Raw genomic sequence first — 24,864 nt, 5'->3', positions numbered from 1 at the left:
GCAGGGGAAGAGGGAGAAGCAGACTCCCTGCTGAGCTGGGAGCCCGACGTGGGGCTCAATCCCTGGACCTGGAGATCAAGACCTGAGGAAAAGTTAGACACTTAGCCATCTGAGCCACCCAGGCGCCCCTGTTTTTCTTTTCTTATTGTAAGAAAATAAGAAAAAAATAAGTTCCTTATTCTTTTCTTTTCTAAGATGTATTTGAGAGAGAAGGAGAGCAGAAAGAGAGAGCTGAGCAGGGACCCTGATGTGGGGCTCGATCCCAAGATGCTGGGATCACGACCTGAGCTGAAGGCAGACGCTTAACCGACTGAGCCACCCAGGCACCCAAAACCACTCCTTATTCTTGTTTTCATATATACAATATTCTCTCTAACCTATGACACTGTTCATTTTCTTAAAGTTTTCATCTGTTCTCTCCATTTTATTTCCTTTGAGCTTCTTGGGGTTGGATCAACTGGTCTGGTTTCCAGTCTTTCTATCTGAGGCGTTCTTCAGTGAGGCAACAAGAAGCTCTGTGGTTAAAGGCAAGTCTTCTCCAGGAGTGGTCAGTCCTCAGCGTGGGAGGAGGAAGGCCTGGGCCATTCACTGCGAGGCCTTTAATATGAATATCTGGAGGTTTTATCTCCTGGACTTGAGTAGCCCGTTTCCTGAAGAGGAAGCAAGAGACCAGCCGCCACAGTTCTAGATGGAGCTACAGAAAGCAGGTTAAGGCTCTCACAATTCAGGTGGTAGGATTTTCACGCAATCCTCATTTTCTATGTAAGACCTCTTCCTTGAGTTGTGCCTGATCCCACGTCCACACTTCCTCCAACCCAGGCGCTCTATGAAATAAATGTCAGCCTCCCGCTTGGCAGAAAGGGCTTATAAAGGTCTAAGTGTCTCTTGTATAGTCTTTTGGCTGAACCTCCCTGCTCCCAGTCCGACTCTGAATGCATGATGTCAGAGGCACCTCCATGCTTCCGATTCCCAAACCTTTCAAGGCAGGATTCAACATTGTTCCCACAGACACTCCGCTTTCCGCCTTCTCTGGTGTAATAAGCCAGTTGCCACCCATCCACCTGCTTTCCAGCTTCTGGAACTTTCTCGATATTGCATATGCTGCTGCTTCCTTGCCAATCCTGTGGCTGTGGGTTTCTGCCTTTAAGGATGCATTTCTGGGGGCATCTGAGTGGCTCAGTCATTTAAGGGTCTAACTTCAGCTCAGGTCATGATTTAGGGGTCCTGGGATCAAGCCCCACAACAGGTTCCCTGCTTAATGGGGGTCTGCTTCTCCTTCTCCCTCTGCTAATGTGCACTCTCTCTCTCTCATAAATAAAATCTTTAAAAACAAATAAAACCCATAAAAAAATGAATGCCTTTCTGATATCTCAGTAGTATTCCAACAAAAAGTAAAGGTAAATGTCTGATCTGCTCTGATTAATCAAAAATATTTTCTGAATTTTTGACAAGTATGTATTCTAGTATAAAACTTACGGTTAACGTTTGTTAATATTAGCCTGAATTTCTGTTAATCGGTGCTCCTGAACCCAAAGATCCACTGACAGAGTCTGTTACTCCCTACTGCATTCACTCACACCTACTAAGAAAAACTCTACTCCGATGAAAAAAAAATGGAATTACAGCTGAGTATATGACTGATGCTTAATACACACTGAGTTAAAGGGGGAGTTCTAAAAGGAGCAGTTAGACACATAATCCACAGAAATGTCGCTGTCTCTCAGTTACTCTTTCCCATTCCCCCATGAGTTTTCTCTTTAAAGTTTTATTTTGTTTTATTTAGTAATCTCTACACTTAATGAGGGGCTCAAACTCATAAGTCCAAAATCGAGAGTCACATGCTCATCCAACTAAGCCAGCTGGGTACCCCTCCCATGAGTTCTCCTTACAGTAACCCCCCCCAACAATTCATGATGTAAGACTAAATCATTCATGAGTTAACACGTCTTATACTTTCTGCATATCTCATTAATGAACATTAAGTACAAACATTTGCATGGTATCAGGACTGTAAGATGACATTTTCACAGTACACTGAAGAAAAAATACTTTAAGTATGAAATGTTGATAATGTCCAGCTGCTACAGAGGAGAATTCAGACCTAAAATTGTTCATACCCAGTCATCAGGGAAAAGTTAAAACCACAGTGATACTCATGTCCCCTAAAATGACCACAATAAAGCCTGACACAGTAAATGTCAGCCAGGATGTGGAGCGACAGGAAGCCTCGCACACCGCAGAACGGCCTGGCAGTTCCTTGTAAAATTAAAAATGTACCTTCCCTATGTCCAGCAATTCCGCCCTCAATTCTTTCCCCAAAAGAAATGAAAACATAGACCCACAGAAAGACTTCCCGGAAGGTCTATTCACCCCCTCCCCTAACTCATGCTCTCTCTTCCTCTCTCTCAAATAAATAAATAAATAAATAAAGTCTTGATTATTTATTTGCTTATTTATTTATATTTAGAAATTTTATCCATGATATCCTCAGCCTGGAAACAACCCAAATGTCTGTCAACAGGTGAATGGATAAACAAATTGTGGTATAGTCAGAGTGGAACATCACCAAGCAATGAAAAGAAATGAATCAATCACACATGTAACAATATGGGTGATTCTGAAAAACAGTACACTGAGAAGTTCTACTTATATTAAATTCCAAAGCAGAGAAAACCCACCAACAGTAACAGGAAGCACTGGGTTGCCTGGGCCTGGAGGTGGGAGAACTGATTATAAAGACAATTGGGAGGAAGATTTTGGCATGATGTGCTACCTCTCGATTGGAGTGATAGTTATGTGAGTGTATACAGTTGTCCAAACTCCTCAAATTACACACTTAAAATAGGTATATTTGGGGGCACCTGGTTGGCTCAGTGGGTTAAAGCCTCTCCCTTGGCTCAGGTCATGGTCTCAGAGTCCTGGGATTGAGCCCCGAATTGGGCTCTCTGCTTGGCAGGGAGCCTGCTTCCCCCTCCCTCTCTCTCTGCCTGCCTCTCTGCCTACTGTGACCTCTGTCAAATAAATAAATAAAATCTTAAAAAAAAAAAAAAAAGATTTACCAGTTGATCCAATAATTCCACTACTGAAAACATGAATGGGAAAGATGGGAACTCCTATGTTTATGGCAGCATTATTTACAATAGCCAAGATATGGAAGCAGCCCAGCTGTCCAGGAGCAGATGAACAGATAAAGAAGATGTGATAGATATGTAATGGAATATTACTCGGCCATAAAAAAGAATGAAATCTTGCCTTTTGCAACAACATGGATGGACGTAGAGGACGTAGAGGGTATTATTCTAAGTGAAATAAGTCGGCCTGAGAAAGACAAATACTATATGATGTCACTCATATGTAGTATCTAAAAAAAAAAACAAGTGAAGAAACAGACAAAACACAGAATTGGGCCCATAACAAAGAAAATGAACTGATGGTTGTCAAGAGAGGAGAGGGAATGGGGAGGATGGGCAAAATGGCTGAAGGGGAGTGGGAGATACAGGAGTGAAGAAGACAAAAGAATAGAAAGTGCAGCACAGGGACTATATAGTCAGTGATACTGTAATAGCATTATATGGTGAGGACGGTAGCTACACTTGTGGGGAGCCCAGCATAATGTATAGACATGTCCAGTCACTATGTTGTGCACTAAAACTAATGTAACACTGTGTTTCAACTATGCCCCCCCCCAAAAAATCAGAAACTTATTTTTTTAAATAGATTAGAAAAATCAGATTAAAAAAATCAGAAACCATTTTTTTAAATAGATTAGGGGTAAAATGTAGGAAGAGAAATTTGTATTTCAAAATGCAAAATATAAAATAAAATTTTATTTGGAGAAAAATCCAATTTCTTTTTTAAAATTTTACTTATTTGAGAGAGAGGGAAAGCACAGACTTACTGCTGAGCAGAGAGCCTGACTTGGGGCTTAATCCCAGGGCCCTGAGATCACGACCTGAGCCAAAGGCAGACACTTAACTGCCTGAGCCACCCAGGTGCCCCGAAAAATCCAATTTCTTTAAAAAAAAAAAAAAAAAAGTGAAGGAGAAGAAGAGACAGAACAGAGTATAGTAGGAGTGACTTACGGCAATATCACAAATTTGCCTCACAGAAGAAAAGGGGATAAAGATGTGGGGCAGGGCTTTGTAAAGAGAAAAAAGGCAGATTAAATTGAAGCCATCATCATCACCCTCATCTTATCACTTTGCGCAACTCCGTCAAACAGCTGATGCCGTGTGTTTACTGCGCAGGTTCTCAGGCCCAGGGACGTGAAGCCTCAGACTATAAATCAGTAGTAAAATCATACATTAGGAAAAAACAAACACCCTAAGATGTATTAATTTATCTTTATTTTTTATAAAGTTTTTATAACGAACCCACATTAGTACTGTAGGAAAGAGTTTCTAAAAATCTTTGAACTTGTGGTATAAGACACAGAAGTGGTAGAAAGTATATCATAAATGTTTTAGAAATGTATACTTGCAAATTAAAGTACACCGTAAGTCAGTTAACAAAAAGGGAAGAGAATAAATTGCCATAGATACATTACCAAGAAACAGAGCTCTTAAGTATTTAGATTTACAGCACACATTTTGGTAAAGTCCGTATATAGTAACTGTTGGTTTTTAAACAAAACAGGGCATCTGAACCTACACCAAAACCAATGCTGTTTCAGAGCATTTTTGTGCAGTTTTGTCATATTCTGTTAGATATAACTATCTCCTGAAAACATGGAAATAACTGTATGTTTTCATAAGAAGTTAGATGTTATTAATTCCTACTACCAGTTTTCTAAAAATAGGGTTACACAATATAAAAAGAATCTCAGTTTGCAATTTGTCTGGTAGGAAAGGTATATGCAAAAAAAAACAAAGGTAAATGTACAAATTCTAACACTTGTAAATTTAGCATAATAATACTTTTAATACTTGTAAATGTAACGCTTGTAAAATTTAAGAAGCAGGCATCTCTTACATTCTTCTCTACAGTAAAAACATACCCAGTTCTTTGGCTGTGGCTCCTCTGTCCTTTGGGTCTTCAGAAACTATTAACTGTGTAAAGCATTTCCTTCCCAGAGGCTTTTCTACAGTTGTTATCTAAAAAGTAAAACAAAACAAAAAACACACATTTTTGTTAAAAAGTTTTGAAAACTGTTGTGTTAAGTTAGAAAACCGAAAATACTCTGAGAAAGGTTTCATTATTTCCTAGAACAGTCCATATAACAGACATGTGACTCTTAACATTTCTTCCCATAAAATACTTCCGAGGAGACAGGTCTCTTACCTTAGGTTTGGAGAAAAGAGGACTGTAGAAAAAAAGAGAAAAAAAAGATTTTTAAAAAATTACAGGAGCAATATGCTTCCAAACAAATGTCACTGAAATGGCTGTAAAAATAAATTATAGCTTCTCTGGATTCTAATATTAGCACAGAACATTTCCAGTGCTGAAACATTGCCACTGGTTCACACAGTTCAAAGGGCAAGCTCTCTCATGTTAGCAACTTAGCTAGTCAATTACTACTGAAAACCCCCTTCTTTGGGGTAAATGCTGAGATCTGGGGGGAAAAATGTTAACATTTTGCTGATAATGTAAAGAGTATTTCACACACATATTTTTAAAATTTCAGATTATGTCTTTATAATCTGAAGTAGGTAATGATAGAAGATAATTTTATTGGCATTATCTGTGGGAACAGGTAACAAAAAAGGGAATTTTTAAATTTTCTATGTTTTAGAGGAATATCAAAGATGACAGAATGCATATGTCCACAGAAAAGGTATGCACAAAAATATTTATAGCCACTTGATTCATAATACTGAAAAAACAGAAATAATCTGAATGTTTATTAACAATATCATGGAAAAATAAATTGCTACACAGTCCTACAGTGAATCCATACAGGAAGGAATAAAACCGGGCAAATTACCAGTACATGCAACAACATGTAACACAGACATAGCAAAATGATGGGCAAAAGCAGTTACTACAGAAATCTCCATTCTGTATGATTAGGTTTCTAAGAATTACAGAATAGGCAAAAACACTGTTACAGTACTTAGTGGTAATTTTGGGGGTGGGTGCTGAGGGATCTTTCTGAGGGGCTGTGCTGTTATGTGTCTTGGTCAGAGTGGTAGTTACATAGACATTTATATGTATATAAAACCTTCACTGAGCTTCTGTGCTTTAATGTATGTAGAATTCAAAATTATTTTTTATAGTAAAAAATTTAGGAATAATAATTTGGGGGGGATTATCCAAATTTGAAGCATAAATATGCCATGTCGATATTATATTAAATAAATACTTGTTTTCAAATGATTAAAACATCTGCAACACATTAAAAAATGATTGATTCCATGGGAAAGTCAGGGAAAGTGTCTATATACTGAATATTTTGAAAGAACACAATGTTCCTTATCTATTGTAAAACATTCCATGATTTTAAAACTCTGAGAAGTTTAAAGTTAATTTAACATGCTGAGAAATTAGGTTATAATGCAGAGTCCCTAAAAACATTGTTTCCAAGGTTCAAATCAACAGCAGAAAACTGTCATCATGAGAGGTGAATGAACATCATTTCTGAATCTACAAAGGTTCTTCAAAGGCTGGTCTCCAAAATAATCAGAGCCTAATGCAACTGTCCACTACGTGGGTCTGTTTCATTACGGACAAGTAAGAGTTTTCGTCTACTCTTTGTGATTCCGGAGGAAAAGGAGAAAATGTTATCCACAGGACTGAATCTTGCAGTGTCCATATCAAGGGTTCTTGTACATCTCAGAAATCTCGTTTAAACATCACTAGTTTAAACACTATCATGTATCCTTGCCTGCAGATTTCTGAGTCTTAGAATAATGAATTTAAAAATATATTTACATGCTTTATTATTACTATGATTTAGTTTTAAAAATCCCAATCTTTGATACAAATCAAGCATTTTAAAATAATCTGGTAAATGTAAAAAAAAAATTTATCTGGTAAAATTACCTTTCCTTCTGCAGTATTTTGGTTAAATATTGCACTGTTTCTGCTTCCTGCCATTAGACAGATGTGTTTTGGCTACAACATACATACTGGCAAACAACTACAAAAAAAATTCTAATACACAATTTTTTCCCATTTCAATCACCTAATCTCGCAACCAAAAAGAGATCAAAATTAAAAGTTGTATTTTAAAATTTCTGATTAGAAGGTGTTTTGAACTTACATAAAGTTGAACTTTTACTGAGTTCTCAGACACTATGATAAAAGCCAATCAGATAAACACTAATCACTTTATCTGTTTTAATATCTCCCACTGAAAACATTAACAAATAAAAAATGGACCATGAATTTCAAATATTCAGTGCTTCTTCGATACTCTACTTCAACTCATTCTATACAAATACTGATGTACTTACTCTTGGTGTGTTGTGCAAAACTTAGTAAGTCGTTCAAAATCTTCACCATTAAATCCTTTTTCTGAATTCCTTAGAGTTGTAACTGTATGTGGTTGTACAGTTTTCCATTTTGTTTCTAAATTTAAAATATTTGTTAATTACTGGATATTATGAAACATATTTAGGAGGGCAAAAGTAGTTAATTGGCACCACCACTCAAAATCCCCCGGCAAAGTTATCTTCTCATACAGCCCAAGTTAACACAGTGAAAAAAGGCTGTCATTACTTTTCAATACGAGTAAATATTATCCCAGGGATGAAATTAGCCAGTAGGGCATGCCAAGGGATTGGAAGAGATGCAAACAGTTTTAAGTGTGTTCTTTTCTTGGCATTGATACAAAGAGCAAAATATAGAGAGAAATTTTCTCACAAGGACATAGACTCCTGGTATAATTGCTACTTTCTTTGCAACGTTAACTTAACTGTTGAGGCATTTCTTTCCTGACTTACAAAACCAGGTCAAATAAGTTAAATTTCTAGATAGGAAGGTGTTAGATTACTGATAAGTGCACAGCCCTTGTAAGTCTGTACTTACCCCACTCTTCTTGAATGGCAGAGAGATTTGCGAGCAATTTCTCGTGATACAGTCGTTCAAGCTGAATGAATTTCATTGCTTTCTCATCTGAACAGAAAAACTGAGGAAAATAGAAATCCAGACTCTTTACATTTAGCCTCATATTGCAAGAATGTCCTCTTGAAATTGGAAAACTTGGAGTTTACCAAATATTAAATTAAATATTTAATATTTTTAAATTAGGGTTTCTTGATTTGGAGTAGGTAAGTTTTGATGCCATAGCTACTCGGGTTCCATTCTGCCAGCAAACAGAAACTAAAAGAGGGTTTTAATGCTCAAGGAATGCTCACTTGCCAGTGTATCTCTAGCAGAATCAATTAAGAGGAATTTAGTTGCAAACAGGATCCACCTGGAATCCTGGAATCTAAATGTTTCCCATTTTTTCCCTCTCCTTACTTTACTTTCTGTCAAGCAACTACATTACCCTCTAGTCAAGTCAAGCGTGTGCTCCTGATTTTGACTCACCGTGACTCTCTAATTTTTTCTCACTGAATGCTTTTCTCTCACAAGTCAAAGGTTTGCAAGCCAAAACAAGGACAGAGCACAACATTATATGGATCTTTGGTAAAAATTTAATTAACTGGCCAGAGTGGTTTTGTAATTATGTGAGTCTCCTCTTCTGTAGATTTCCCTATAAGGTTCTTCTTCTCCATCTGTATCACACAGTTAGCAGGTCGTGGTCAGGTGCCCAACTGTCTGCCTTCCTTTGGGCCATGTTCTAAATGCTGACCCAGAAAGAGGGGAAGAGAAGAAAACGCGGGTTAGCTTTCTGCCCTTCCCACGATCACTTGGACACTCAGCTCTCTCTCGCATCTGCAGTCTTCAAACTGTGCCAGGGATCATAAACTAGGCCGGGGAGAAGTGGGGGCAACTCCACTTTCCTCTGCCCGTGACGTAAGTATACCGAAGTTTCTCAAACTTTACTGAACACAAAAGTGATCTGAAAAACTTACTAAAAATGTACATTCCTAGGTCTGATCTCTAGAAGCTCTGATTCTGAGGCCCATGGGGGTGCACACTATGAAGCCCCTGCCCCCACGGCCGGAGGTGGATGCTGGTCTATACTACACTACCCTGTGCTCACTATTTGGTTAGAAGAAAAGTTCTAGCTTCCTTTCCACCAGAATTAGATCTCCTGCGCACTTCGTCACGAGCTGCCACCATCTGAGGTGGTTACCACTGTCGATCTGACAGGGCTCGGGGTAACGACTGCATTTCCCTCGATCTCTTTGGAGATGAAGAACAAAGTCAACAAGGTGAGGACAGAACTGAAATCACACAAGTGGGGAAACACAGATGGTGAGGGCACATTCTTCTAGAGAGTCTATATATGGGGCCATCCCTGGAGAAGAGAAGTGATTTTTACAAAGGGCAATTGGAAAACTGAGGGAAGAAATGTTTCCTGTATAAAAGCTAATATGCAGTCTCACTTGACAGCATTTGATCTATTTAGTTCAAGTGAAGAATTCAGTCTTCCTTTTGTAGCTAAAAGCTAGACTAAGACGCTCGCAAGATCTACTATGTGTAATGTGCTCCCCAGGCTCTGCCACACGAATATCACTTGACTTAGGCTTCTGTTTTAATTCAAAAGAAAGAAAACCCAACAGATTTTCAAATTATATTTTTTAGCAATGTGCCTTTTTCTGCCCCTCATAAACACACCAATATTTAGATCGTAGTAAAGTTGGGGATTTTTCATGGAAGGCCAAATTTGGGTGGTTCTAGAGAATTTTCTGGAGTGGAAGAAATTGTCTACACCTTGCTTTCTGAGGTGGATACATGGATGCACAAAGCTGTGTGCACCACTGAAACACCCATCGAAAACAACAGATAGATATATATGTTTTTGTATGTAAACTAAATTTTTAAAAAATGGGCAGTTCTCCATGAGTCCTATGAATGTCTTCCTGTAATTAAGAAAAGGATACAGTCCTCCTCCCGGAAATAGGACTCTGCTATCTGTTAAAAACAAAGACAGGAAGTTAGATTAACATTTGGATAAAAAGGCAAATACAGAACAAATCAACACCTCAACATTCTCCAAGTCTTTGACATCAGACTAAGAAAACTCTGAACTACACACACCAGCTGAGAAGAAATCTGACTGGAGGCACAGGACACATTTCTGAAGTCACTGATCACAAGCAAAGCCAATGGACGCATTCTTTGGTCTTTGTAACAACCCCTCTCTCCCTGCTCTATTTCAAATTCAAGTCAACTTCACCAAGTCATTAGAGTTTAGAAGCACAAACTCTAGAGAATGAGGAAAATACTACGGGACCTTACAACAGCGTAACGGGGTGAAAGAGTGACTCCATCTTGTAAATCAAAAAGTGAAAATGTGTGAAGTCACATGAGACTCATTCGCGTTTCACCAAGTACTTCACGGGACACTGACTTTTGGTTCTCTTTCGATATTTCAGAAAATTCAGGGCCAAGTGCTAAGAGTTGAGCAACGACATGCTGCACGGGGTAAAGGGCACTGGAGGGGTGGGGGGCAGTCCAGAGATTGGGGAGATGGCCCCAGTCGAGGCTTATCAGTTACCAGCTTCATTCCAAGGCATATTTAAAATGAAAAATTATTTGATTCTGAACATTTTGGGATCTTTCACTTATATTTTTATTTAGATACAGCATTTGTAAATAGAACAACAGCAAAACTTAAAGTATTCACTGGAAACTTTCACTGAGAAATAGTTGCAGAGACTGCTGTCATATTTAGAATATTTCATATAAATTTTCACACTTTTAAAACAGTTTCACTCTTACTAAGTCTCTAGTAAGAGAGGTGCTCCATCTATAGATCCTTGTCTCCGTTTTCCAGCTCGCTGTTGATGTGAAGAGTAATATGGTACTTGTCAAGCCTATAATCTAGCAAAAAGGGAGGTTTTTCATAGAAAATTCTTAAATCATAGGAAACAAACTGAGGGCTGCTGGAGGGAAGGGGGTGAGGCATCCCCTGATTAGGTAACTGGGGGACAAATTTAAATTTTATTTTATTTTATTTATTTTTAAAAAAGATTTTATTTATTTATGTGATAGAGAGATCACAAGTAGACAGAGAGGCAGGCAGAGAGAGAGATGGGAAGCAGGGTCCCTGCTGAGCAGAGAGCCCGATGCGGGGCTCGATCCCAGGACCCCGAGATCATGACCTGAGCCGAAGGCAGAGGCTTAACCCACTGAGCCACACAGGCACCCCCAAATTTAAATTTTAAAACAAAGGAATAGTTTTCCCCAAATCCCACAGTGGAAACAGCACAATTTAAAAGGAAAATATTTACCTAGCTTAAAGTTTACATTATCACTCCAACATTTTTCCATAAGCAATAAATACAAGTGGACTCAATCTCCTCTTTCTAAAGTTTTAGTTTAACCTAAAGCTTGAGGCACCTGAGTGGCTCAGTAGATTAAGCCTCTGCCCTCGGCTCACGTCATGATCTCGGGGTCCTGGGATCAAGTCCCACATCAGGCTCTGCGCTCGGCAGGGAACCTGCTTCCTCCCCCCACCCCACCCCTGCCTGCCTCTCTGCCGACTTAAGGTCTCTCTCTCTCTGTCAAATAAATAAATAAAATCTTAAAAAAAAAAAATACTTTAAACTAAAGCTTGAGTCCATACATACATTCTATTCTGAGGACTTTGCAAAGGATAAACTGATTTTCAACATTCTGCTTGTCTTTCATCAGCCCATCCATCTAACAGTACCAACTGGAATCAAATCGTCAATATTTAACTACTTTTTTACTTACAAAACAAGAATTCCACGTACTACGACCAGTAGTGTGCTGACACACGCCTGACGCCTGGCTCTCGAGTACTGGGGAGAGCCCTGACTTGCAGTGTTCACTCGTTTCTGTGTCATCAAGGCTTCCACCACAGCCAATCTCCAACGACTAACAGGAAGGACCTCACTGAGTATGGTTCTCATGAGCTATAGGAGCGCGCTCCAGCACACCGCTGGGTCACGTCTAATAGAAATCACGAACTTTGCATTTATCAACTTCCAGTGAAAAGTCTCCGGCATGGCATCGAGTTTCTCTATTATACATCACATTGAATATAGTTTCCGGTTGCCCATTAAGATTAAATGTCTGGCTCTACAAAGCCATTCTTGTTGCCTTTCTGCCCTCGTGTACCATTGGCACACGCTCATTTATAAAAGGCTTCACGCTCTCATAAACCAGACTTTCTCGCACTACAGAAATACACATTTCAATTAGCTTTCAGATTTCTATGATGGTTCCAATACCATAAAAGCAACTATAAAGGTAGGGTCACGAGACCCAAGGCCTCAAAAGCAACAGGCATTTCCAGGTGAAAGGGCAGCTAGGGAAAATAAGTTCGCGCCCCTGGGCAGTCTAGCAGGGCAAGAGCAGACGGGATTTTCTTTGATGTCCCATATGTCTAAATCTGGGAGGAAGCCCGGTAGAGCAGAAACGAACGCAAGGTGTGGAGGTGACTAACCGGACTGCATTCTGGTCCCAGCTTTGCCACTGCTGGCCATGTGACCTTGGACATGTTCTTTTATGTCTCAAGTCTCAGTTTCCTTATCTGTACAATAGGGACAGTGGTACCTGGGACTCTGCGAGACAAGGCTGCTGTCAGGATTGAGAGAGGGAGTGTGCGGGCTGCCTGGGTGGCTCAGTGGGTTAAGCCTCTGCCTTCGGCTCAGGTCAGGATCCCAGGGTCCTGCGATGGAGCCCTGCATCGGGCTCTGTGCTCAGCAGGGAGCCTGCTTCCTCCTCTCTCTCTCTGCCTGCCTCTCTGCCTACTTGGGATCTCTGTCAAATAAATAAATAAATAAAATCTTTAAAAAAGAGAGAGAGAGAGAAAGAGGGAGTGCGAATCTAGCGTGGGGGCCAGCATGGAGCAGCAGATGCTGAAAATGGTTTGAGTCTGAGTCTGAACTGCAAGGGCAAGACTCAGAGTAGGACCATGTGGAGAAGTAAGTTGAAGATCACTCTGGGAGGGCAACAGTGTGAAGGTTTCAGGTTTCCAGGTTATTTTGGTTCTAGGTTTCCTTTACTTACCAGGAACCAGAGAGGGGAAGTAGGAAGGTCTCATTTTTGGCCATAGTCACGCAAGGAGCCCAGGGGGTCCACTGCCTGCCTGAGTCTGACACCAGTTTCCAGTACAAACGCACTGAGCACAGAGTACCATGCTTGAGGTTTTTCTTCCCACTTCTATAGGAAAAGCTTCCAAGTTTATGACTTCAGTCAGATACTTAGAGCTAACCTGCAGTCGTATTAACTAAGTGTGTGAAAGATGATTCATACCGAGAGCAAGAATTTCTAAATGGAATCTTCAAGAGTTTCAAGAGCTAAAAATACAAGCCCATATCTGATGTAACTGCAGTCATGTTTCCAACAGCCTTTAGCACATATTCTCTGATGGAATATCACTTCAAAAATAACAACTGTCCCCAAAGGGACTCTCCCTCTTCAATTCCTCATTTCTGTTCATGGAACTGCCACTCGCCCAGCCCGGATCTCCTGGCCATCTCTGACTTCTCTGTTCCCTTTCTTACCACTCCATGTCCTAGGGATTCTTCCTTCAAAGGGATTGCACTCCATCCCTCTCTGTGGCCACCACCACCATTGGAACCAGCATGCTTTTCTCACCTTATCCTTGATTTATCACTATCTCCTTTCAGTTCTTATTTTCATTAAAATTGTGTAAGCCTGGGGTTTCAGGAGTCCAACAGTCCTATGATACATGTTCACAAAGCCCTGCCCTCTTGGCTTTCTCTCCATTCTTCAGGAGCAAGCACTGAGAGATCTGGTTTCCTTCTCTTTTAACCTGTGTATCCCTAAACATTATGCCTGTTTGGGCCATTTCTGGACTTTGGGGTTTTAGAAGATGAGGACGGAGCCTTTTGCTCCCCTGGCCCCAACTCTACAAACACACAGCGCACACACACACCCTCCCACACTCCCCTAATCCATATGGTTATACTGGTTATAGGTAACATTTAATGTTTGCCTTACTGTAAGCCAAGCCATATAGTAAACTCTTAATTTTCCTTTCCTGAAAACTTTTTGTTTTCCCTGGAGTTACTTTTTCCTTTCCTTTTCCCCCACTTTTTTTTGGGGGGGGGGCACAGTTTTCCATGCACTTGCCACCTATACAACTCCAAGCATGCCACCAAGAGTCTATCTTCCCTCAATACATTCAGAAACAGCAAATACTCAGAAATAGGAAAATGATATAGAACTTTCTCCCCAGACTACTCTGGTCTCCTCCAAACAGAACTGGAGCCTCTCTCCTTGGTACAGAGCTGTCATCTTAGAACATTCCTGCACCTCCAGACTCTCTTCACCCCTCTCCTGGGTAGCACCCTGATTTCTGGTATCTCACACCCTCCTGCTCCCAGGCTTACCCCTCTGCTTTGGAGCAGCCTCTAGAGGCTTCCTCAGAAAGGGGTAAAAGGAGACAGCAAAGGCCCTGGGGTAGGAGCATCCTTGTATATCTGAGGAACTGCCAGGAGGCAAGTGGACCTAGGAAGCAGTGAGTAAGAGGGAGCATTTCGGAATTAAAGTCTAGGAGGGAACAGCCCAGATCGTGCAGGGTCTCACAGGCCCTGTAAGGATTTTAGTTTTAATTCTGACTAACAAGAGAAGCCACCAGAGGGCTCTGAGTGGAGGACTGACAGGATCTGACTTAGGTTCTCTCTAGGTCACGAAATGACTGCCATGTAGAAGACAAAGACAAAGGGGAGAGGGAGAGTTAGGGTGGGGATTTCTAAAGTGATGGTTCCCTGCAAGAATCCAGGTGAGGTCTGAGTCCTGCACCAGGGCGGAGGCAAGAAGGGGTCAGATTCCGGGGACCGTGCGCACGGAGCTGCAGCCTGCACTCACTGCACTGGGTGTGGGGGGAGAAAGAAAGAAAAGGTGACTTCAGAGCATTTGGTCTCAGCAACTAAAGGGATGGAGCTGCTGTTGAACAAAAGGGGGAAAACTAGGGATGCAGAGAAAAAGCTTTTTGGAAGAAAAAGCAAAGTTTGATTTCAGATATCTTAAGTTTGAAGTGCTCTTCAAACACCTCAGGAGGCTGGCTATTGAAGCCTAGAGTTCAGAACTGCATACAGGAGAGCTCTGACGTGTAAAGGTTAGTAAAATATATGGGGCACGTCAGGGGCTCAGTGGCTTAAGCATCTGGCTTCAGCTCTGGTCATGATCCCAGCGTCCCAGGATTGAGTCCCACATCGGACTCCCTTCTCAGCAGGCAGCCTGCTTCACCCTCTCCTTCTGCTTGTGCTCTCTCTCTCTCTTAAATAAACAAAACAAAACTTTAGGGGCGCCTGGGTGGCTCAGTGGGTTGGGCCTCTGCCTTTGGCTCAGGTCTTCGTCCCAGCATCATGGGTTTGAGCCCCATATGGGGCTCCCTGCTCAGCAGGGGGCCTGCTTCTCCCTCTCCCACTCCCCCTGCTTGTGTTCCCTCTCTCGCTGTGTCTCTCTCTGTCAAATAAATAAATAAAATCTTTAAAAAAAACTTGTAAAAAATTAGTAAAATATGGAGGCAGATAAAGCATGCCAAGAAGGGAGGGTCCCAAAGGCAAATAAAATAGTGCTTCAAAATGGACTATAAGCTCAACTTGTCAAAGCTCCTCCCATCACCAGCAGGAGGAAAACTGAGCACTGACCACTAAATGGGCATGAACATGTGACATGGAGGCCATGAAGACTTACGATCTTCAGAATGTAATTTTCATGGCATGTGGGGCAAAAGCCAGACTGGAGTGGGTTCAAGAGAGAATCAGGCATGGAATGTTACCAAAGCAGAATCCTTGTCCATAGTGTTTTAGACTGAATCAAATCATAAAGGAACAACTAGACAAATCCTAATTATAGGGCATTCCACAAGAATTCTTGGTTCTTCTTAAGAATTCTTGGTTCTTCTTAAGTTTAAAAAAGAAAAACAAAACAAAACAGAAAAGGCAGGGACTGTTTGGGATTACGGAAGACTAAAGAAGCCTGATGACCGAATGCAATGTGTGCTCCTTCACGGGATCCTGGGTTAGGGGGAACTAGTCATGTTTGTGGAACAACGTGAGGGAGACGGAACTACAGGCTGTCCGTGGAATAATACTGATACCAGCGTCTCATTTCCTGGGGTTGATACCAGCACTGTCGGGGAGTATCCACGGTGTTGGGGACACATGCACATATGTTGAGGGGTGATGCTACAGTGCACCCAAGAATCACCTGCAGTCCTTGAATTAGTGACAATAAGGGTGCCATCATAATGCTTACTCTTTATTTGGCTCTTACTGTGTACCAAGCACTATGGTAAATGCTTCCGCACATATTACTCCATTTGGTCCTCCACGTTACAGAACACATTGAAAGCCACTTAGATTGTTAGTGGTGGAGCCCAAACCCCCGCTTTTAAACCCTCACCATGCTCTCTAAGCCCCTCTGTCAGGGGAGGACAGATGGCCAAGATATTTAAGAAGCAGGATCTACAGGACTCAGCAAACTGATATGTTTCTGGGGGGGTGGGGAGCGTGGGGGTTGTGGAGGGGTCCTGGGGAGGGTGGGCAGAATTTTACTTTGAGACAATAAGAGGCGCCTGGCTGAGTCACCAGAAGAGCACATGACTCTTGATCCCGGAGACTGTGAGTTTGAGCCCCATGTGGGGGGTAGAGGTTACAAAAAAGAAAAATAAATAAATAAACTGAAAAAAATTTAAACAATCTTCAGGCCTAGATGTACTAGAACCGTTTTGGCTGTAGGATCGTACACCAGTAGAAAACAGCATTCCTCTTACTTTTCTCAAGCAACAACAGCCCAGTGACATAAACTCCTTGAAAAGATCTGACTACATCTGCTATTTCTATCTTTACTCCAAATGTCCTTTTCCTCAAGTTTTTATCGAAATTCTATAGAAGAGTCCAAAGAAGAGTAAAATCATCAGCCGTTTACCTTTCACCTAGATCTGTCAATTGTTGACATTTTGCCAAATCTGCTTTCTCTCTCGGTCTTTTCCTCTCTTATGTACTTTTTCCTGCTGAAGTATCATAAGTGACGATAAGTAAAAATATCATAATACCCTTCACCGTATGTCACTTCACTCCCAAATATGTGGGCACATCTCTCTCAAGAACAAGGACACTGTCCTATAAAACCTCTAATTCTGTTACCAGTCTCAGGGAATTAGGGCAATAATATTATTTAATATACAGCCTATATTCAAATTTCTCCCACAATGTTCCAAAAACAGATGCACTGAATGGAATAAACAAATTCTGGTCCCAGGACTGTAAGGAAATTGCTTGGTTGGTGTCTCCATTAGTTCATTATTTTCATTTTGAAGGAAAAATTAAATGCGGCTCATACATATCTTATTTTTCTGAATTAGCTGTTGTGTAAAAACTCTGCCTCACCACCACCGAGAAGGCCTCCTGGTGTTCAGAATCCCCATCTCCTAATTTACCCTCCCAGTCATCAACAGAGTTATTTTTCTGAAATTCACATTCGATTTGGCATTCCCACCATTAAAAACTCCCAGTCCCAAAAGGAGGGCCGTGGTTGCTGCCCCAGCCATCCAATGTCAAGTCCCACCTCCCCATCTTAATCTCCAACACCATCTCAGCCTTGCCTTTGCGGGGGCTGACCTCTCCTCCGGCTCCAGCTCACTCCGCTCATCTCGTAAGCGCCTACACACCCCACAAAACCAGCTCAGTCATCCTGTATTCCCCTGATGCCCACAGAACAGAGCGAATCACACATTTTATGCTTTTGCCGAACCTTAAATATCTGTCAACACTTACTACAGACTTCTCCCGTTATTTATCTCTACAAGTGTTTCTCCTGTTCCGCAGTGGCTCTCTTACACACATGCTCTGTTACGTAATCTTTGTTTCCCCAGTGTCTAGCAGAGTTTTTGGCATCTCGGTGGTACTTACTAAGCGCTTGCTACACCGACTCTTAACTTGTACACAGCGTATTCATTACATAAATCAAGTGATTGTCTGAACTACAAGTGGATTATTGAAGGCCAATGTGTGGCCACCAGTAGCCATACGCTAAAGTTCCCACCAGCCACTGACCCAGGATCACATCCTGGGCTCTCTCTCCAATGACAGGTTGGAGGGAATCGATGACAGAGAATTGTCTTTCCAGTGACTCCAAACCCCAGGCCCAGGACTGTGGGGGAGGTGGGACGTGGAGGGTTTGTTGGGAGTACCTGGTGCAGGCAGAGGGGGAGTGCCCTAGAATCCAACTGCTCAACCTCCCCGCGGATAAGTGAGAACAGATACTGGAGAACTTGCTTCGGGGCCTCCGGTTGATCATTAGCGTTTACTTCTGCAGACTCTTCATCGCTCACTGTGGGTGTGGACGCACTGAGCGTATTTTCTTGCATCAAAGCTGTGGCATCTCCTGAAGAAAGTCCTTTAAGAAGTAAAAAAAATGCCTACGTTAGGATGAAGTATCATCCTGATAGAATACCTTAAAATAATTATGTCTGCTAACATAAAATTGCATAAAAACATAAAAATATGCATAAAATTTGCAAATAAAGCTAATCAAATGGGGGGGAAGCTCAGAACCACAGATTTTTGTCCTTGTTAAACTGTGCTGTCATCTGACTGCTTCTGTTAGCACACACGTGAACCATTTTTGCAGAATTTTAATTAAGAGTATTAATGAAAAAAGATCCAATGGAAAGTATGCAGGTTAAAACCTGATCACAAACTTGAGTCAACAGAGGAAAAAACGGATTAGCTATAATTGAAAGTCCTGGCTTGCTCAAAATACAAGAATTAAACAGCAAGGTAAATGCACTTATCCTCTAAAACTGCTAAAGAAGTTAAACCCTTCTCTTTAAACTCTGGTCTCATAACTGTAGCACTACTTCTGGATCCCAAGAGAGCAGCAGGAATTCAGATGCCAGAGACAATGGCCATGGAAAATTTTTTCGTAATAAGAAGCTACCAAACATAAATGTCAATAAATAAATAAATAATCCATGAATACATGCATGGCCTAGAGCTCCTGATGTGATGTACCAAATTTTGAAAATTTAATCACTACATGTTTGAACTTCACCCTTCATGGAAATCTCAGCATCTGCTCTAATTGCATATTCACCTTAAACAGACTGTCTGCATCTGTACATCCATTTAGGGGATCAGCCTCAGAACGGCTCTTTCTCAGTAATGCAGTATCTGTCCCACGTTTGAGGATGCCTCCTGTGAGCTCTCTGGAGTGGGTCCGGAATTCTGCCTTTACTGCCTTCTAAATAAATCCACTGCTCTACCCAAAAGGTCAGCTCTTCATCTCCCTAGTAAAACATTCTGCAACTTGAGCGACTACAGATTCTAACAGGATTTTTTTTCCCCATCTATGCCTATTTATATTTTACCCTAACAAAATCCATGCATTTCTGTATTACAGAAATGGGGCCTATGGTAAACTTGTCCTCTGAACTCTGTGGAGAGCCTGCAGGATGCTGGATTATGTCACGGTGATGGCTGAAAGGTTTCATCTGCATTAGGTCAGAACTCCTGCATCCACAGGGATTCACTTATGGGCTATGGTTATTGTAACTGTAACCAGCAGTGTCTTCAGCATGAAAACTCCAAGTGCTGTCATTTCTAAAATCAGTCACCTATGGTGATTCCTTATATTTTAGAAAATTCCCTTCTATGAATTTTGTATCATTTGGGATCTAGAAATACAGGGCTTAGTGATGGCCTGCCATTTTGCAGGAAGAGTATTTTTGAAAACATGCATTATTCTTCTGCTATCTACTTTTCTAACCAAATGGCAGTAGTGCCAGTATGGGAAGAGAAGCTTTCCATAGAGAACTGCAAAGAAACTAAGAGAATTACTGTTTCTTTCTCTGTTCCCCAGCCACACTACTATGTCCAAGACATTTAATCTCATATAGACCGTTATAAAGCCAGCCTCCCAAATTCTATACTTCTCTTGATTAGATTCTTCCCACATAGTTATCAAATAGTACTCCATGCTTCTTCCTTGAAAACATGTAGGAATTATATAATGGTCATTTTCAACAAAGGGGAGTTAAAGATAACCCTTGTAGAATATTACCAAAGAACAAGATTCTCAAACATAAAGAAAAATGACAGACCTTACGACTTTCTTATCTAAAGGAGGTCAGAACAGAGTCCTAAATAATGGAACTGGAAACACAGATTGTGATTATCTGTTAGACAGTGTAGACCCATAATGGCCATGGTTTTTGCTAGATCCATTTTCAAGTTACTTTATTAATTAATATTATGGATACATACAATTTATAAACATGGGATGCATTGGTACATAAAATTATGGAGCCAACAAAAGAAACTGTAACAAAAAGAAGAATATTAGAACAAAACCAACAAAAGTTTGAAAAGCATATACACAAGTCTAAAGATCCCAAGAGCAATGGAAGGCCAATATAAACCGAAAGAATATAGTAGTTTAATCACCAAGTGTAGAGAGGGAACGGAAAATATGAACTAGGCTCATATGGGTCATTCCAAAAGGTCAGGGAAACTTGAAAGACTCATACCACAAAAGGATTGTTTATTGGGGCTGAAGATCATAAGCTTCAGAGACAACTTCATTACAAAACTTACCTCTTAAGATACTATTCCTTGCTGGGACAGAGTAGTATAAATAAAAAAACACTGGAATAGACCAGGAGACAGCAGTTCTGTCATTATTTTTCCAAGTGAAATCTGACCATCTCAAACATTCAGTCTCCACAATGATTTAAGAAATGTAACCAAGCTGGCCACTATGACCCCAGCCTCTAGACCAGCTCCCATGGACCCAGGCTCCAGGATCATCCCAGCCCCAAGCAACCATCCAGCTGACTCAGGTTCCAGGCTGGGTCCTATGGGTATAGGCTTTCAGCCAACATCAGAGCCAGGCTGGCTCTCATGGACTAAGCTGTCAGGCCCACCACCCTAGTGGTCCCTGGTACCTCATCCATCCCCAAGGACCCAGGATCTAAGGCCCACCCACATGGACTCAGCAGCAGGCCCACCCCAGTAGACCCAAGCAGCAGGCTTGACCCCTGTGTACCAAAGCACTAGGCCTGTCCACCTGCTGACCCAGGCACTAGATCTGACTACCTGAGGACTCCAGCACTAAGCTTATCCATGGTCATCACCAATGGGCCCACCCAGAATCTCCAGACAGGCTGACTAGTGAAGGATTTCCCTGTTGAAGCCACTCTGTAAAGACTGGTTCTTTAGGTGTGCAGACACTAACACAAATCCACAAGGATCACAAATAATCAAGAAACACGACACCATTAGAGGAAACTAATAAAGACTCAATAAAAGACCCTATAAAACTGGAGAATCTATGAACCATTGACAAGGAATTCAGAATACTCTTCTTAAAGAAATTTAACGAACAATAAGAAAACACCGATAGATAAACAAAATTGGGAAAATAACGTAGGAACAAAATGAAAACTTCAACAAAGAAATAGAAACCATCATAAAAATCAAACGGAAATACACTGAATACATTGAGTTGAAAAGCTGAATAGGAGTACACTAAAATGAGAAATTCAACAGAGAGCACCAACAGCAGACTCAACCAAGCACAAGAAGGAATCAGTGAACTTTTTTTTTTTTTTAAAGATTTTATTTATTTATTTGTCAGGGAGAATGAGCACAGGCAGACAGAGTGGCAGGCAGAGGGAGAAGCAGGCTCCCCACTGAGCAAGGAGCCCAATGTGGGACTCGATCCCAGGATGCTGGGATCATGACCTGAGCCGAAGGCAGCCGTGTAACCAACTGAGCCACCCAGGCGTCCCAGAATCAGTGAACTTAAAGATACTTCATTTGAGGTAGGCCTGGGTGGATCAGTTGGTTAAGTGTCTGCCTTTGGCTTGGGTCATGATCCAGGGGTTCTAGGATGGCATCCCCCATCAGGGTCCTTGCTCAGTGGGGAGCCTGCTTCTCCCTCTGCCTGCCGCCCCCCTGCTTATACTCTCTCTCTGACAAATGAATGATTAAAATGAAAAAAAAAAAATGTCATTTGAAATTATCTGGTCAGAAGAGCAAAAAGAAAAAAGAATCAAAAAGAATGCTGAGGGATGTCTGGGTGGCTCAGTGGGTTAAGCCGCTGCCTTCGGCTCAGGTCATGATCTCAGGGTCCTGGGATCGAGCCCCGCATTGGGCTCTCTGCTCAGCAGGGAGTCTGCTTCCCCCTCTCTCTCTGCCTGCCTCTGCCTATTTGTGATCTCTGTCTGTCAAATAAATAAATAAAACCTTAAAAAAAAACCAACAAAAAAACCCCACAGGAATTCTTTAAAAAAAAAAAAAAAGAATGAAGAAAACTTACCTGAATTGTGCAGTACCGTGAAGAGAAACAATCTCTTCATTACTGGAGTCCCAGAAGGAGAAGAGAGGGGAAAGAGGGCAGAAAACTAACTTAAAGAAATAATGACTAAGAAATCTCCAAATATGGAGAAAGATTTGGACATCGAAGTTCATGAAGCTTATAAGTTCCCCAAAAGTACCAACCAAAAAGATCTTCTCTAAGACACGTTCTAATAAAACTATCTAAAATCAAAGAAACAGTATTTTTAAAACAGCAAGAAGGGGTGCCTGGCTAAGCTCAGTCAGAAGAGTGTGCGACTCTTAATCTCGGGGTCATGAGTTTGAGCCCCATATTGGGCATAGAGGTTACTAAAATAAAAGTCTTGCAGGGGGGTTTCAGCTCCCAGTGCTCCTATAATAACACTGATAAACTAAGTAGAAAATACAAAATAACAGTAATTTTTAAGAAGACACAAAAAGAAAAAAAACCCTTCACAGACCAGGGACCCCCTCGAAAGGTATTTGTGGATTTTTTCGGCAGAAACACTGCAGGCCTGGGGATAATGGGATGATGTAGTAAACATGTTGGGTTCTAAAATAATTTCCATGTCACATGAACTTATAAAAGTTTTCTTTTGTGTAAGAATTAGTAATCACGATTAGTACAAAAATTCCTTCTGATACATAAAAATTTTCTGGTAAAGACATTTAGAGTTAAGAAGGAAAGCCAAATAAAAACTGTACACTGTACAACATGTCATTTCATCTTTGCTACAAAGCCTTATTTAATTTAATTGAAACGTTTTTTCCCCCAGATATGAATCTATACAGGAACATAAAATTCTATTTACTTTCATCTGTGAAAGTCAAATGAGTTATAGTTAGAACTCCACATTAAGCAATTTGGTGATACTATTTATAAGCAGATGTGACAAATTCATAGGCCTCTAAGTTAACACCTGTCTACTTCACCAAGCTCTAATCAACATCAGTGTTTACTTGCGCCTACTGAGGTTGGGTTTTTTTTTTTTAAGATTTTATTTATTTATTTGACAGAGAGAGAGAGATCTCAAGTAGGCAGAGAGGCAGGAAGGGGGATGGGAAGCAGGCTCCCTGCTGAGCAGAGAGAGCCCAATGCGGGGCTCTATCTCAGGACCCTGAGATCATGACCTGAGCCGAAGGCAGAGACCCAACCCACTGAGCCACTCAGGCGCCCCTTCAGGTTTTATTTTTTAAAAATTAGGGGTGCCTGGTGGCTCAGTGGGTTAAAGCCTCTGCCTTCGGCTCAGGTCATGATCCCAGGGTCTTGGGATCGAGCCCTGCTTAGGGCTCTCTGCGAAGCAGGGAGCCTGCTTCCCTTCCTCTCTCTGCCTGCCTCTCTGCCTACTTGTGTCTATGTCTGTCAAATAAATAAATAAAATCTTTAAAAAAATTTATTTGTAACTACCTTCTTCCAGAGATGAACTGCCTTGAATGATTTCATTCAATGCATCATACCACTGGAATTCTGTCCATTTTGATACTTTTAGTTTTTTTCAGAGAGAGAGTGGGAGTGGGGTAAGTTTGGAGGGAGAGGGGAAGAGAGAATCCCAAGCAAGGTCCATGCCCAGCACAGAGCAAAGCATGGGGCTTGATCTCACAACCCTGAGATCAAGACCTGAGCCGAAATCAAGAGTCAGACACTGAACGGACTGAGCCACCCTGATGCCCCTTGACACACAATTACTTATTTATTTTAATTCCGGTATAATTAACATACAGTGTCATGTTAATTTCAAGTGTACAATATAGTGACTCAGCAACTCACTACATTACTCAGTGTTCATCAAGATAAGTGTATTACTAATCTCCTTCACCTATTTCCCCCCAGCCCCTCAAACCCTCCCCTATGCTGACCACCACTTTGTTCTCTATAACTAAGAGTCTATTTTGTTAAGATTTATTTATTTATTTATTTGACATGGAGAGAGACACAGTGAGAGAGGAACACAAACAGAGTGGGAGAGGGAGAAGCAAGCTTCCCACTGAGCAGGCAGCCTGATGCAGGGTTTGATCCCAGGACCCTGGGACTATGACCTGAACCAAAGGCGGATGCCTAGCGACAGAGCCACCCAGGCACCCCAAGAGACTATTTTTCTGTTTGCTCCTTTTTTTCTCTTTGTTCATTTGCTTTGTTTCTGAAATTCCACGTATGAGTGAAATCGTATGGTATTTGTCTTTTGACATGTGATTTTTTTAAAATTCAACTTGGAACCTGTCTCTGGTAGTGGTTAAGAGACATATTGTGGGAGAATACAGCAGTATCCTTTACCTGAAAACATTCGGCATGTCCCCTGACATTGTTCACATTCTTCTCCATTACTTAATCTACTGTCAGTCTGTCACCTGTAAATACACCCCTGTGTGACATGGAAAACGATGAGCTTCAGCAAAGGCACGACCTCACACTTGGTACCTTACCTTAGGTGGTAATTACTCAGGAGAGTGAAAACTTCTCAGGGACAAAATGGGAATTAGCAGGATGCCACGCAGAAGACATGGAGGCTGAGGTAAAGGTCACAGC

At 41.3% G+C, this 24,864-nt stretch overlaps 1 protein-coding gene across 2 annotated transcripts in view; it reads right to left on the bottom strand.

Annotated features, from left to right (window-relative positions):
* The window catches only part of CNST (consortin, connexin sorting protein), a 112,763-nt gene that overhangs the window by 22,026 nt on the left and 65,873 nt on the right, over positions 1 to 24,864 (bottom strand). For both annotated transcript variants that reach the window (XM_045084670.1, XM_045084671.1), the window contains exons 3-8: positions 18,194 to 18,399; positions 9,936 to 9,966; positions 7,969 to 8,055; positions 7,395 to 7,509; positions 5,281 to 5,302; positions 4,997 to 5,093 (exon numbers count right to left, since the gene is read on the bottom strand). In XM_045084670.1, the coding sequence (XP_044940605.1) occupies positions 4,997 to 5,093; positions 5,281 to 5,302; positions 7,395 to 7,509; positions 7,969 to 8,055; positions 9,936 to 9,966; positions 18,194 to 18,399 (558 nt within the window). The remainder of the gene's footprint in view (positions 1 to 4,996; positions 5,094 to 5,280; positions 5,303 to 7,394; positions 7,510 to 7,968; positions 8,056 to 9,935; positions 9,967 to 18,193; positions 18,400 to 24,864) is intronic.

The sequence above is a fragment of the Mustela putorius genome, unplaced genomic scaffold (assembly GCF_011764305.1).
Source record: "Mustela putorius furo isolate JIRA1106 unplaced genomic scaffold, ASM1176430v1.1 tig00000785_pilon_pilon_pilon, whole genome shotgun sequence".
NCBI classification, from domain to species: Eukaryota; Metazoa; Chordata; class Mammalia; order Carnivora; family Mustelidae; genus Mustela; species Mustela putorius.
Note: the sequence above shows the minus strand (reverse complement) of the source record. Positions and strands in the feature narration are given on the sequence as shown.